Raw genomic sequence first — 15,381 nt, 5'->3', positions numbered from 1 at the left:
GATCGTTCACCTTCATCTGACAGGAGGAGAAACTGAAATGTCACACGGCAGTAGTTTACCCTCAATGTGCTTAATATTTGTCGCACTTCGTCACCTTGTCCTAAATAGGCATCGGGTTCAAATATTAGGAGCTTCTGTGATTGGCGTTCAGATTCTGATGGCATTTTAAAGCTGGGAATGTTTTAATTTCTCTCTGTATTCGTCTGAAGATCAAGAATGAATTCATGTAACATGCGGGATATAGACAAATAAAAAACGCATCCGGAAATAATCGCATAATCCTCGAAGATTTCATTTTGGTTTATGAATGTCTGAGTTTCGTGTGAAGCGATGTGAGCTGATGCTGGCCAGCTGTTCTGGGCAGGACCGGATAGGCATCGGAGAATCACCGAGTGGGTGCGCGTCTGTCTCCCGGGAGGCGCTGGGAAACGGAAGATGTTGTGTCTCAAAGGGGGGAATCCTACAGCAAAATTCAGACGCTCAGGGATGCGTGCATCGCATTTTGTCAGCGTGGCACTGTAATTACCTCTAGTACTTACCGTGGTAACTGTGAAACAATTCCCCCAAAAATGTCAGATCTTTTTCAGTGCGGTGACAGATGTTGAACTGGTTATTGTATTTTATTTTTCATATTTACCAATCAGAAATTACTGATTATTTAATTGTTTTCAGTATTCATAGTCAATTTGGTGACAAACAAATAAAAGGTACTAAAGTAAACTTAACTGCTTGAACTAAATAGACAGCCTGCTGTAGTCATAGGACAAAAAATAAATAAATCCACGGAGCATTACCTCAGTAATAACTTGTGTGGCGCGATGTTGTGTAATTCCCTCCTCGATCCATCCTCCCAGTCCGGGCAACCACTCTGAGGGGATTCTCTGTCCCCGGAGCAGATGCCGGCGACGCGGGACTTTCTGGGAATAAATAATCGGATCAGCCTGTGTTGTTTGCAGAGGTGTGAGTAGAAAGGGTACAGACGGTGTGCGACTACATAAAACTGCTCTGCTGCTGCCGGACAGCAGGGCGACCGCATTCACTCTGTTACACAGCCCCTGTGAACGCTGCTTAACAAACGCAACTCTGCAGAAAAGGGAGATTAGAACCCAGGGCACTGATAAAATGTCTTATTCATGAGGACATGACTGGTTAAACACTTCTGAGAAGAGGAGTAATCCCCTCGAGGCGGACGTCGCCAAATCTCCCCACACAACTGGGAACTGTAACGCTGTTGTCGTGAATGATTGAGACTTAGATGGATTTATCTATATTGAACGCAGGTCCCCCGATAATTCACAGGGAGAGTCACAGATACCACATCGATATACTCCTGTATCCTGGGCTGAACCGGTGATGAATACCGCAGAGTACACTCCTGTGAAAACTGCTCCGACACATGGACAGACTTGGAGACGCTCCGCTGTGTGTAAAGCTGATGTGCCAGCGATGATGTCACCTGGTTTATGACACACTGCTCTGGGTTCACACATCGTTAAAGTACCAGGTGTTATTGCAGAAGAAGCAGCTTTAGTTCAGAAGCTATTAGGCCAGTGCAACCAGTGTAATCTTATTTATTTTTCTAGTTTTAATGTGGAATGGATGCTTAATTTTCTCTTTCACAACCTTATTCTTGTTTCCCCAGTGTCCCTATTTCTATTTTAATTGTGGTTAAGTGTTGTTGTTATTAGTAGCAGTAAAACATTTTGTGGATATTTAGGGATATTTGAGTCACTTCAGATTTCATCCCAGACTAAGTCGCATTGTGCTTCTCTTTGTCAAGTAGCGCAGACGGGATTATTGGATTATGTATTTTTGTCGGGGAAAAATAAGTCCTAAATCTTCATGGGGTTTTGGTGTCAGGCAGCCCACAAGCATTTACATGATTTTTAATATCGTCGCAAAATTGATCTGATCGAGGCTGGAGTGTGTAGGCGAGGGCTGAGCGAACCGAGGATGGCTGAGCAATCGCTGGCGACTCGGGAGGGAGGGAGTGAGTGTTGAGCCACGCAGCACAGCTCTCCGTCAATCAATTCGTCCTCCAGGTTCCTCACACCAGACCGTAAACGCCTATCTTCGGTCTCAGCCTTTTTAATGTCCAGATTCCTAGGGTGCAAGAAAATCTGTTATATTCACCGGCAGTACAGGGATGCTTATAATTTAAACATGGACACCCTTTTTTGAGAAGAACAATTTCCATTTAGAATGAAGAAAAGTCTTAATCGAGATATCCTTCTCAAAAACATGAGGTGGCTTGTGTGTCACCTCATATTTATGCCCCAGTGAAACTGGAAGTCACTGGATGACCACTTAAAGAGTTCCCAATGACTCAGATGAACTTAAACAAGTAAAATAACAGTGGGACGATACTTCTATTAGAGTTGGTTCATAAGAATTTCTAGGGGTGCCAATAATTGTGACACATCTTTTTGAGAAGAATATTAGATTAGATCAAGCTGAAAAAATAAGGCTGTCATTGTTGTTTTTCTCTTCTTTACTAAGGGTGCCAATCATTTTTGAGGGCACTGTATGCATCTATGATTGTATCTGTGTTACTGTATTTGGATTAACTGTCTGGATGCTGTGTTTTTTGGTTTTGTTTTTACTGTGGCTCAGTAAAGCAGTTTTTAGTTACAGGAATTCCCTGTGGGGATAGAAAATGGAGTCAGTCCAGCCCTTTGCGATGTGAAACGCTTGTGACAGGCTGTGCTGGAGCAGTGTGCTTGTGCGTAGCCTGCAGGGCCCCTCTCTCTCGCTGCTCCATTTTAATTGTGTGTTTTTATTGCATTCAACCTTCATATATAAAGGGCTGTGGACTCTTTTCCAAAAACACTCCATAAGTATAAAGTTCTAACATATCAGCTGCCCGATTCTGTCATTTTCCACATTTTGATGCCGAGTTGCAAACGTTGGCGAGTGTGGCGGCCCGTGGCTTGTGGGTTACATGTCCTCTGAGTGTTGGCCAGAGATGGACAAACGCTTCTCTCATGTAACCTGTTCTAGTTTTGACCCCACTGACCCAGGGTTCATTTACCCACAAGGCCAGTGATCTTGCCCTCCTACTGCCCACAATTCCCAGTTTCTAATATTGGACCGGTCTGTTGAAGCTCACATTCCACAGTGGATAATATACACTGGACCCGTGCTGTGTCTGGGTGTAATCAGAAAACCATTTTTGTGTTTGCGTCTCCTCACTTTCCTGTACAACAGTTCACGATCAATTAGACTGTATTTATGTATCCTTGTTATTGAGAGCGACCGGATGATTTCTCGGATGGCTGGCTGTGTCCGTGTGGGCAGTGCGTGGATGTGTGTGAGAGCGCGGGGGCGTGCGTCGGGCCCCTGCTCAGCCAGGCAGGCAGAGAGCTCCCCGGGACATAGCTCCAGAGCCAGCCAAGCGAAAAGGCAGCCTCAGTCTAGAGCTGTATTACTCATACATAAAATATAGCCATAAAGACTCGGCACGGACAGACCGCAGCTGCGCAGCTCGGTGTGGGCAAACAAATAGCAATGCTCAGAGCGCTGGCCTGCGTTGGGATCCTGACTTCCTGAGCAAAATGGGTTTTGGCTTTCGTTTCAGTCCATAGGGCCGGATTGGCTAAACACGTCTGCAGTTTTTATAGTTCATCCTCGGGAGATTTTGGAATAAACTGCACCGTCACTGGCTTGCGTTCGCAGAGGAGTTCAATCATTTAATCATGATATGAATATGCGAGAGTGTGCAGTATGGGACCTGTCATCATGTCTGCTGACAGTGCGCTCCCGGGCACATCTCACAGTTCGGTTAACCTTTAGCACAGTTGATTGTGCTTGACCTTTCCTGCAAAGTTCTGCTCCGAAGAGACCCTTTGCCAACATGCAGTGCCCAGAGAGAGAGTGGCATTTTCTCATGCTGGGTGGCATTTCTTTAAACCTGCTTTGGTCTGCATTTGTTGCTGCTGTTCTGACATTAAATACAGACTCCTAGTCTCTCTGACACCATGTCATTCGGTATCTGCCTACAGGGGCTGACACAATAATCGGGAAGTGGTTTTCACCTTGACCCAAAGTAGTGCTGTGGCCATGCATTTATTATGCTGCCTTATATTCTGTGTCTGCCAATGTGACATGCAAAGTAACTTTACATGTCAGATTGGCAGTTTTTCCATCACTGTGCTGCACAGTAACTTTGCTCCTCTATAGTGGCCCGCAGCGTGTATTGTGTCTGGCTATTCCTGTATTATTTACCGTGATCTCACTGTTCTCTCCTCGATTTTACAAAGCTTTTACCACAGTACACCTGGGGGGAGAAAGGAGAGTGTGGATACTGTGTTTGAGTGTACTGTATTGAGAGAGAGAGAGTGCGATAGGCTCTTTTCTTAGAAACTAAGAGCTCCTGTAGCAGCCAGTTTCAAGTGCTTTTAGACAGCTGGAAAATGCCAACTGCCTGCCTAAGTGGTATAACGCTGCATGCCGTGCTGTGATAGGACTTGACAGGGGCATCAGGACAAGTCTCCCTTTCTCAATGAGACAATCTTCCTTCAAGACTCTCACTGTTGGAGCCCTCTGAAGTCAACGACGTGTGGGATCTCGGTTCCGATGTTTTTAGAGCCGAGCGAAGTGACAGTTGTGGGGGGCCGCGGGAAGTTTGAGTTTTCAGCTGTAGGAAGGCAAGCAATAGATCTCCGTGGTGTAAAAGGAAAAGCGTAAGGGAAGGAACACCCTCCTCTAAGAGTCCTTGAAGAATAGATTGAGCGAAAGCCTGAAAAATAAAGACATGGATCTGATCACCCTTGTTGGTTTAATCCCACAAATCAAAATAAATACATAAATGAGTTAATGAGCGCCTCCGTCCTGCCTTGTGTCATTAACCCGGTCTCCCGCGGTGGCTGTCGGGGTGTGTGCGGCTCGGCTGCCCCCCAGCAGGTGGACCGGGATGCTTTGGCACCGGCCTGGGTGTGTGTGAGGGGGAACGAGAGCACAACAGCCTGAGAGTGTGGCTGCAGCTCTCGTTTCCCGGGGCTCGTTAAAGACCCGTTTCCTCCAGCTCGGCACTTCGCAGTCAACAAGCCCGTCAGACTTCCATTAGCGAATGCCAGGCATTAGTGGCCCAGACATTACACTCCTGGCGGGGAGTTTGGCTGGAGAATTGGGGTCCCTGTGGGGGTATCGTGCTCAGTGCGATCTCTTCTCATCGATCCTCGTCTCGGTCTTCAGGTTTTATAAAGCTTTTTGCTCCATTGCCAGTCTATACTAATCTGCTTTCTTTCTTGGATAAACCAATCGCGTTTATGGTTAGGAAGGTCTGTCTTCTTTCCAGTTTCTTTTTGGCTGATTGGAGTATTGCACTACACTACAATCCGCAGACTGCAGTATTCAGTTCGCATCGGTTCGGAGTCGTGACTAGGTGTGCTCTGCAGTCAACTGTAACCACCCCCCGCAGCTCAAGTGTAAATGATTCTGCAGAAAACCACCAGAGTGCCGGCGGAGCGCCATGACTGAGTGGCGGGGGGGTGGGGTCCAGATTTAATAGCTGGCAGAGGTGTACTGCAGGAGGGCAGTGTGTGAGAGCTACTGGCGTTGGACTGACCGCACCTGACTGACCGCATCGTTACAAATCCTAAAATCCCACAGAGTTTGTGTTGTCATTTTTGAGTCGGAGACTGTGTGCAAGCATGAGAAACGCCCCGTTCTAATGTCCCTCTGCATTGCAGCCATTTTACACGCTGAGATGGGTGTTTTATTAATGGAAAGCCCGATCAAATAGCTGCCATGATTTGTATTATTTTACTTAAACACGAGCCTGTGACCATCAGCCATCTACTTTGGTGATATAAACCGTTTTCCAGGAGTGAGAGGATGTACGGAGCTTGATTCTGCTTGATCAGCCTGCTGCTGATGCCGACTGGCTTAGCAACAGAAAAGGCATCTGTAGTGGGTGGGGGGGTTAAGTGTGAATCGTGTTCATCGCGTGTTGAGACCCACTCGCCTTCTATGGTCCTTGGAAATGTTCCCCCCCAGGGCCTGAGCGCGCCGCTTCGATAATGGCATACTTTAATGAGTTAACGACTGCTAATGTGGTTTCGGCGGGGCTGTGGATTATTCTAAAGCTTGGAGGGGGCTGGTGAGCTGTGGCAGCACTCTCGCTTCTGTGGGGGGGTGGTCCTTACAGAGAAAGCTCCAGCATAACTGCCGAGGTTTATGTATTTGTTTAAGCACGTTTGTTGGTTTGTCTGCCAGTCTGTAAAGAAGGTGTTCGCTGTCGCTTCTCATTGTCGTGTTTAGCTCCCGTTCCCCAGGGTTGTCGTCTGCACATACCTCCACGCTCGGCGGGCGTAGCGAGACCAATGTTATAACTGCTTGTAAACTGTGACAGCGAGTGAAACGCAACAGATTATTGCGAGCCGCTCATGCACGGCACGTTACACACAGACTCCTGCCTCATCCGAGTCACGGTGAACTAATGCGGCGTTGCGTCCGACCGATGTGCCGGCGTTTGGGTAATGTTCTATTTTTATAATTACCGTAGCGTCACAGGGAGACCAGACTCCCACTGTCAACACAATCTGACTGCAGATGAAAACCCACACGGACACGCACGTGGGATTAGCGTCAAGCAAAATGTTTCGTCAGTCCGCTTGGAAAAGTTGAATTTAGTACCACAATATGAAATATTGAGTGTTGCAAAGTGCAGAACATGATCAAAGCCTTTTTTTTTTTTTGACCAGCATTTGAACCTTCTTGTTATATAATGCAGCGGGCAAATTACTGCAGAGGCTTTCCGTCCGCTTTCAGCTAGAAAATGGTGCTGCAGATATTTGCACTTAGTGTTCTGAGCTGCAGAAGCAAAAGGAAGGGGTCTGTAAGAAAAGGGGTCTTCTGACCAGGGATTTTGTCTTCTTTTAAGGGATGCAGGCAGTTCGATATACTGCTCTAATGCAACGGTAGCGTGGCTGTGATCGGTACCAGCTGGGTCTGTTAACCGATGACCCGTCAAATTTCATATGATCAAAATAAAGGCAGTGATGTTAATTCAGAGGCATATAGTCTAATCTGTACAATATATATTTCTCAGCAGCAAATTGAAAATGGTGACGAGGGTCTGAGGACTTGCTTTTAGTGTCATTGTGCATCATTTCATTTGGACATGAAAGCCCTCGACGCTGCAATAGTTGGGAATAATTGGTTCTATGGTACTTTTGCCATCTATTTTAAGAGCTGAACTGCAGAAGAGCTGCATTGTATTATATAACAAGAGTCCAGGCCTGGTTCTGCAACAGAGAGCTTTTCTCATTACGAATTCAAGCGGGCCGCCATTTTGTTCAGCCACTCGTGAGTGGCGAGCCGGGGGGCTGCGGCGAGCTGTGAGCTTCGGGGGACACTGACTGGAACTGGATACGCCGGTGTGGGGAAATTAAAATTGCTGCCCCTGCGTTTCAGGTTCCTCTCAGTCAAGGTCTAGGAGGTGCTGAGTGCCCCACAGCGGCTGCTAAATGGAAACCCAATCCCGACCCGCGCCATCAGTGGAAATGCACGCGCTGTCAAACGGCCCTGCTTTGTTTCACCACACCAGCATGTCAAGGGCAGACGAAAAGAGTTTGCTTATGTTTGTTTGTTTTCTTTGAGAGAGAACTACATTTGGGCCACTTTCACTGTGAGTGACTTCATTGCTGCTGTCATTTAAACTTCTTTCACTGACTCGTGTACCATTGTCTGCGTCCTTTCAAAGCAATAACCCAATGTGCAATGGCATAAATTAGCCTGGGGCGTATCGGGAACATCTGCAAACAAAACCTCATCACGGATCTGTTTATTTTTGTTGAAGTGCTATAGCAGTTTATCTGTTTACTTTACTTACACACATGGCATGTATAGGAATCTGTGTCTAGCTATATATTCATATAAATGTGTGTGTGTGTGTATTGAATGTGGGTGTGAGTTATTGCCGCACTCGAGTGTAGCTGCAGCCTGTGTGGGATGGCGTGTGTGTGCTGTATACAGCAAGAGTGTGGGCGGTGTATTCAGGGAATGAATTGATGTTGCATAAATACGAATTTAGTGGAACAAAGAAGCCAGCATTAGCAGGGCGCTCAGCTGTCTGTGTGGGAGTTCTAGTGTGAGAGGAATAAACCCCCCCCCTGCAGCGGCCAGCTGACCACCTGGGGGGCTGCAGCCCTGTCTCTGCGAAGGACATCTGCACCTTTCCCTGCCACGCTCTCCGGTCACTGGGAGACCGTCCTGCCTCTGACCACAACCCCGTTCCCCATCATAAACTCTCTTACCTGAGTTGAGCAAGTGGACGCGTTTAACAGCACAAAGCCTCCTTCCTTTCATTTTCCTCCAAGAGCCGCTTAAAGGCACGAGCGTGCGTTTCTCTCAAATAACGAGTGTCTGGGAGGCTGCCAGACATGTAGGACTGCCGTTTAGCTAATGGGAAGGCAGCGTTGTTCGCTCCCACAGATGGGCAGGGTGTCATTGCAGTGGCAGCAGTTCTGTGGCTTCTTCGAACTTGCTTTTAATACAGTGGCGGTGTCGGTCAGAGAGCAGGACTGCAGTGAGGGGTGGCCCAGACTGTTTGTCTGTCCGTCTGTCATCAATGCTCTGTCCGGACGCCCACGGGCCTCACTTAACAGGCTTGTGCGTTCTCCCTCTGTCTGTCTGTGCCAGCTCGCTTTTAATACCCTGCCACTGCGTCGGCGGTAGAGGGCGGCGCTGGAGATGCCGAACGGCTAATGATCCCAGCAACACAAGAGACTCTGCTGGAGAGGAGCCCGTTCGGTCCGCGAGGTGTCGAGCGTGCGCTCTGAAGGCCCGTGCTTTACGAGACGCTCCTGTAGAGAATTTACCGTTTAGGTTATCCATGTCTCATCAGAGCCCTTCATTGGAGCATCCTGATGTCTGAGGTGTCGTTCGTGATTGAAGAGGGTGAAGACCTTTTATCCTTCCTCTCGTCTTTTTAAGTCCCCACCCTCACCCTTGTGACATCTTAGATTTGTGACACTAGTCCTCCATGCAGTATTGAACAGGCAGGTGGGTGAAATGTTTAGCAGGACATTGTGTTCACAGAAGACTCGGGGACGAAGCAAATGTGAGGAAGACTTCTTTGTTTCTGTAGCCCCGGGGTTCAGTAACATTTACTTCCACGGAATCAAGAACAAAGGCCTGGTTCTTCCTCGAAGGACGGAGCACAAGGTTAAGTAGTGCGCTCAGGGTGGTGACGCACTGTAAGTCAGGGCTTGTACAGAGAAGTTCCTGGAAACGATACTCCTTTCCTTTACTTCAATTACCCCCAGTCCTCCTGCACATTCAGATGTGAAATGTAGCTGTGATTGAACCGAAATACATTAGGTTCTCAGATGGCATTTGAAGGTGGCGGCTTCTCTGGGCACGTCCTCTGTGGTTGAGCGGCTGTTGGGAACTGCTGGAGGACAAAAGCAGGTTTTCATTGCCTTATTCTCTGTAGTGTCTGTTTACAGTGAGATTCTGTGAGGTTCTCCCTGAACGTTCTGCGTCCTGGAGGGGGTTCACAGATGGCACCCCTCATCTGTAGGCTGGGGTTCACAGCCGTGGTGGACCAAAGACGCTCGGGCTCGGAGTGCGGTTCCAATTGGTTGTGTGCTTGTGTACCCCAGCTCAGTGATTCTCTATCGTACCTGGCTGTTTTTTGTTCCAACTGAGCTCTTAATTACTTAAGTACCCAATTACTAGGTACTTAATTGAACTCTAATTGAAATAATGACTATTCTGAGATCTTAAATCATTTTAAACAGTTGTAGAGATGTTTTATACACTACACCGTTTTATACACTACACAATTTAAAAAGTCTGATGAAGCAAATTAGTTCAATTGAGGGTTCAATTAAGTAATTGAGATCTCGGCTAGAACAGAAACCACCAGGACATGCGTTGAGAACCAGTGCTGTCAACTGTAATGAGAAGCTTCAGTCTCCTCTATGTTTGAAATGCAGCCTCTCTGCTCAGCAGCCGGAGTTCACGTTGTGCATAAACAGTGCGTGTGAGCTGTCGGGGAACCTCAGGCAGGCCATACAGGGTGACTTTGACCCAGCGAGACGCAGGACGGGCTGCAGCGGATGTGCGAATCGTAAGCCCAGTTCTGTCTCCTCGGGCAGCGGTGACTTCCGGGCGTCTCCTCGCCTCCGTACCGTGACGACCCTGCAGTACGCCGCTGATTAAATTGAGCCCGGTCAGCAGCTGGCAGGCAGCGGTGAGAGAAGTCGCACTGACACAACTGGGCTATACTAACCCTGCCCAGTAACCCAATCCGGGCAGGAGTTAAATAATTGATCTCCGTGTTCTGGTCCCCCAGAGTTCACCACTAATTGAATCGAATCGGGTTCTCTCGCTCACGTGAGTTTAAGATGCCAGTCAGAGATCGCATTGTTTGCCCCTTTTGATGGCATCTACGCTTCATGTTTTCCACAAACATCTTTGTAGTTTGAGAACAATCCACTGCTTTTACAATGCAATCCAAGTCAAGGCAATTAAGAAACCCCACAAAAAAACTATTAACAGAAGATCAATGTCAGACTGACCCAATCGCAGGGTGTTAACCTGGTGGATTCTAGTTATCAAACCTGCTTCACGGTGTCTTTGAAGTTTGCCACACATATCTCTTATCTATCTCTCCTGCTACTGAGAGGTCTTGTTTTGCTGATAAGTGGCACAGCTTTATTCATTCAGCTGCTCAGAGTTTTCCCTAATTAATTGGATTAATACTTAAAGAAATTAAAAATCTGATTACTCTTTGCTGGCCCAGTGGCTCACAACTATTATCCCGTAATTATTGAAATCCAGGGGTCTGTTGGCAGCTGGAGCTTTTCACTGCAATTATGCAGCCTGTTATCAGATCTCCAGTACCAATTAAGAGCAAATTGCTTTGAGATAACCGTGAAGACATCTTTCTCACCAACACAAAGGGGGCCTGGGACGAGAGAGGTTTATCTCCTGGATAGACGTTGTCAAACATTTATTTTTTTGTCTTTAAACCCCGGCTTGAGGGAAATTATTTTCTTTGGTTTTGTTTTCTTTAACTAGAAAGTTTACAAAAGTGAATATGGTGTTTGCCTACAATTAATAAAACAGAGCCCCTTTGAAGCATAAGGAATTTACCAAATAAGATAAAATAATTAAACGGTGAGTTGTCCATCAGGATTCCTTTCATTCTAAATCTGATGGGGCAGGAAAGTTACCTCCCGTTATCCTAACTGAATATCTGCCCAGCGTACTTCCTGCCTTCACATGAGCATCAATGAAGACTGTAGTTCACTGAAAATTACAGTTGTTTAACTTTAATCCCGAGCATGCCGGAGGTCCCTCGGCATCATCGTGTCTAGTGCGGATTGGTATGGGGTCCCAGGCGCTTAACCCCAACTAAAGGGGCAACGTTAACCCTTCCTGCAAGAGATTAGGTCCACAGGATGAGTGGAATAATGTTCTGATTAATCTATAGGAACATGTCTGACACACACACGCACACGCACGCACGCACACACACACCTGCTTCTCTGATCTATTGGCTATAATTTACTCCTAAAAATTCCATCTGTGTCCTTTAAACCACTGTGCGACTCGACTGCCAGAAAAGTGCTGCTTAGCTTTTAATCACAAAACTGTTATTTCCTCATCTACTGTGATTTATTAAACAATACAGAAAAAATCCAAGAAACGCAGAAAAAATTTCCTAACACAGGATAAAACAAGTTTCTTGGGCCTAATGTTGCTCTAAAGCAGTGAAGGAAAGCCATTTGTGGCTGACTAGTTTCTTTATTTGCTTTTTAATGTCAAACACTGATTCTAAATGTAATCTTGTCCCACAAAGTAATCGATCGGGTTCTTTATCTATGCCATAGTAAGTTTACCCATCTTATCCTCGGCTTATGTCACAGAGCATCGAGGAGAGTGGCCAGGGAGCAGCGCGCCCGTCCTCGGGACCTGCTGCTGTAAATAGGCCGCTCTTCGCATCCGCGGCTGCCTTCGGGGGACGGGGTCGCTGTGCCAAGGAGCTCGGATGGCTGCGCTCTGCTGCAGAAGAGACGCGTTTGTAATCAGTAATTTTTCTCTTTCGGCATCTCGGCCTTTAACTCCCGCACCCCTAGTTAAGAGGAGGCCGTCTTCCTCAATCGCTCCCTGGACAGCTCAGTGACAGACGCACTTCATTCGTTCGCTTATCTCCCATTATTAAAGTGTTTTTTTGTGCACTTTGTTATTCAAATACAAAACTTATTACTTTCGGTTGTTTTCCGCTGCAGTCATTTAGAGTCCTTTGTTGTACCGTTACATAATCGGCATTTAAGTAGCTTCTTATTGATGCTTTCGTTGATGGATTTGATACAATAACCCTCTGGAGGATTAAACCCAGTAACCAGTATTAAAATGATAAAAGCTCGCACACAATCTCACGAGCTGAGCAATATGTGTGCAGAGTAGGAGAAACTGTCCTCTCCTTTATACAAGCTGTGCATTATATTAAAATCATTTCAAGTGGGACTTGAAACCTGTAACTATCGGCAATCATATGCATGATGGGCTTGAGATTAAAGATATACTGTTTGTTATTGTCGTCGTTGTTGTTTTGAGTAAATCTTAATGTCTTGATTACACAGTCACTTTATCTACACCAGGAAACGCAACATTGCCCTCCTCTTGCACTGCACAAACATCTGAAACTGGAAAACACGCTTGTCTTGCTGACATAAACATAAACACAATCTGACTGATTAAAGCAAAAGTCTGGAAGGTCCCGCTCCCTGAGTCTGTGCTGTGCGCTCTCAGGTTTTTATTGTGTGTGTGTGTGCATGCGTGTTTTGTTCTCTCAGTGGTGTGCAGCACACTGTGGTGATGTCACCGAGGCAGTGTGGGATTAGATGCTAAAGCTGCTCTGTCCTCCACCACTGTGACTAATCTCCCCTGTGGCTCCTCCACACAGCGCTCTTCACAGCAGGGCTCCTCTCAGCCGGGCCCGCGGGCGACGCAGAGCCGCGCAGCGCCCCCGATCGGGCTCTGGCGATCTCCCACAATGCTCTTTTCTCCGTCTCTCTTCACTCGCTCGGCTGCTCAGCCCCACTCTCCACGGCAGGCTGTCTGCGGGCTGCTGTCGGACACTGTATCTACGAATCAAAAGCTGTGGTCATGGGTCCATGTATCAAAGGAGTACTGTAGTAAAAAGCAGCATAACGTTCTGTCAGGATGTTCTGTCAAGTTGTGTCACATGACAGGAAAATGTTGCTAATGACACTGGGATGAGCAAAGCTGGTTTGGTTGTTTCCTGGTGTCTGAGATGGCCGCAGCCATGCCATCTTAAGTGTCATTCCCATCGGCAACTTTCTTGTAGTCGTTTTCCTATAACATACCATACAGCATGTCTGATGCAGCATCCGTTTCGTCCCCTGCTGGTGACCTCATCTAATGCCAAACCCGTGTACAGTTTGTGTGTTTCAGTGTGAGTGATTGCATTTCTAGATCTGCTTTTATTTCCAAGATGTACTGTATTGGTATCGTACCGCTCCTGTCCAGAACGATGCCCTGGCACGGTTCAGGAGTCAGAACTGATGGGCGTCTCTTTCTCTCCTCACAGAAACCTTGGCAAATCCGGACTGCGGGTGTCCTGTCTTGGACTAGGTGAGTGGAAATTAATTGCCTTTCTTAATTAAGGAGAGAGAGTTTGTGTCCCAGTGGGAAGACTTAAGGGACCTGGAAGTTATTTATCAGATGTCTTTGTCCAAGGTGACTTAAATGGTTTGACTATCACTATTGTACAGTGTTCTACATATTAAAAAGGTAGCTACATCTCTATAATAAATCAAATTAATATAAATAGGATCTAAGAGAAGTTGAACAGGCTGCTGGCGTTATATAAACATCTTTATATAACGTCGACAGTTGGTAAAACACTGCCGACAGCAGATTCAAGCTCCCCCTCTTTGCAGGGAAAAATATGAGCCCTGCAGATGACAGAGGCAGCGATAATAATGCCCAGCAAGGCCTGACACTGCATTTTGAAGCGGTCAGCAGCTGGCCCCGACTCTTTAAAGTCCACACCGCACCCAGATGCTGCTCGCCTGGCCATCTGCCCTGCTCTCTGTATGTGCTGACGCCGTGCCCACCCCGTCTCAAACACAGGAGTCCGAGTGGACACCCCACCAATCTCTCTGTACTCGAGCGGTTTCACACAAGGTAGATTACTCTGATTTCAGAGGGGAATTCATGTGAATACATTCAGCTTGACAACCAAGCCACAGCACTCCTGCACCTGTGAAATCTTCACCAGCAGGCTCTGAACGTTGCGTAGAGGTGTGTGTGTGCGTTTGTGTCTGTGTCAAGGCTACTTGTTTTCATACCGCAAGGCTGTGTGTACTCACGCTGCGGTGGAGAACAGAACTCACTACACCCCGGCATTGTGTATCTGTGCTATTGAGTGATTGATGTGAGGCCTTGAGAGGACAAGAGGTGGGCTGCTTTCCTTTCTGTACCTGCATGTGGGCGGACAGACTGAGTGCTGCCGGGGAACAGTGGAGTCTGGGAACACAGAGATCTCAAACAGGCGCTTTGAAAAGAAAGGAACAGAGAACAAAAGGCAACCGAAAAAAAAAAACTGAAATACGACCGACATGGCCGCGGAGAAGTTGAGAAAGGAGCGGTGCCCGTGGAATGTGGCTTTTGTTTTGGGGGGCAAGAGCGGCCAAGGACCCTCCTCCACGCGCAAAATGAAAAGAAAGTTGTGAAGGTTGTTATTTGTTAAGACTCTTGAATCCCAACTCAACTCGGCACTACATAAGGACAGGGTCCAAGTTGGTCAAGTTGGTCCAAGGCCAAGTTACTGTGGCCCAAATCCTCTAGGGCTCTTTGCGCTTCTCTAACCGAGCAATCTGTACTCTAAACAGCACTCTAGTATGTTTTAGTCCAGGGGGTTTCGGATGCGCTGACGTTGGCAGACACGGACAGGATGGCGGTCCTTAAATTACATTTTCCACCTCCAAACGTGTATAGATATTGGACATGTGATAGCTTAAGGGTTTCAGATTGCTTAAGGCTATGACTAGTAATCAATTTAGCGTATAGCACATAGACATGGAGCGGACGTGCGTCACTGTGCCGTACTCTGGAGCAGTCGAGCGCCGTCGTTCACACATCGTCGGTTATAGGGCAGGCTTTCTTTCAGCCAGTCAGAGCTGGCCTGTTGTCAAGTGATCCTGTTACAGGTTGTGACAGGGCTGTAAATGACACTGTGTTTCTGTTGTCTTTTTTCACAGGAACATGGGTCACCTTCGGGGGTCAGATCACAGATGAGGTAGGATGGGGCGGCGCCTCTTTTCTTCATCGTATTGTCACTTCAGAGCACATTCAGAGTGTGCTTTGCTTCCTCCACTTACAAAATTTATTTTTTCC

At 47.1% G+C, this 15,381-nt stretch overlaps 1 protein-coding gene across 5 annotated transcripts in view; it reads left to right on the top strand.

Annotated features, from left to right (window-relative positions):
* Positions 1-15,381, top strand: part of kcnab2a (potassium voltage-gated channel subfamily A regulatory beta subunit 2a) — a 110,303-nt gene that overhangs the window by 70,483 nt on the left and 24,439 nt on the right. For all 5 annotated transcript variants that reach the window (XM_066691469.1, XM_066691466.1, XM_066691467.1 and 2 more), the window contains 2 exons: positions 13,571-13,614; positions 15,246-15,283. In XM_066691469.1, the coding sequence (XP_066547566.1) occupies positions 13,571-13,614; positions 15,246-15,283 (82 nt within the window). The remainder of the gene's footprint in view (positions 1-13,570; positions 13,615-15,245; positions 15,284-15,381) is intronic.

Source organism: Amia ocellicauda, chromosome 18 (genome assembly GCF_036373705.1).
Source record: "Amia ocellicauda isolate fAmiCal2 chromosome 18, fAmiCal2.hap1, whole genome shotgun sequence".
NCBI classification, from domain to species: domain Eukaryota; kingdom Metazoa; phylum Chordata; class Actinopteri; order Amiiformes; family Amiidae; genus Amia; species Amia ocellicauda.
Note: the sequence above shows the minus strand (reverse complement) of the source record. Positions and strands in the feature narration are given on the sequence as shown.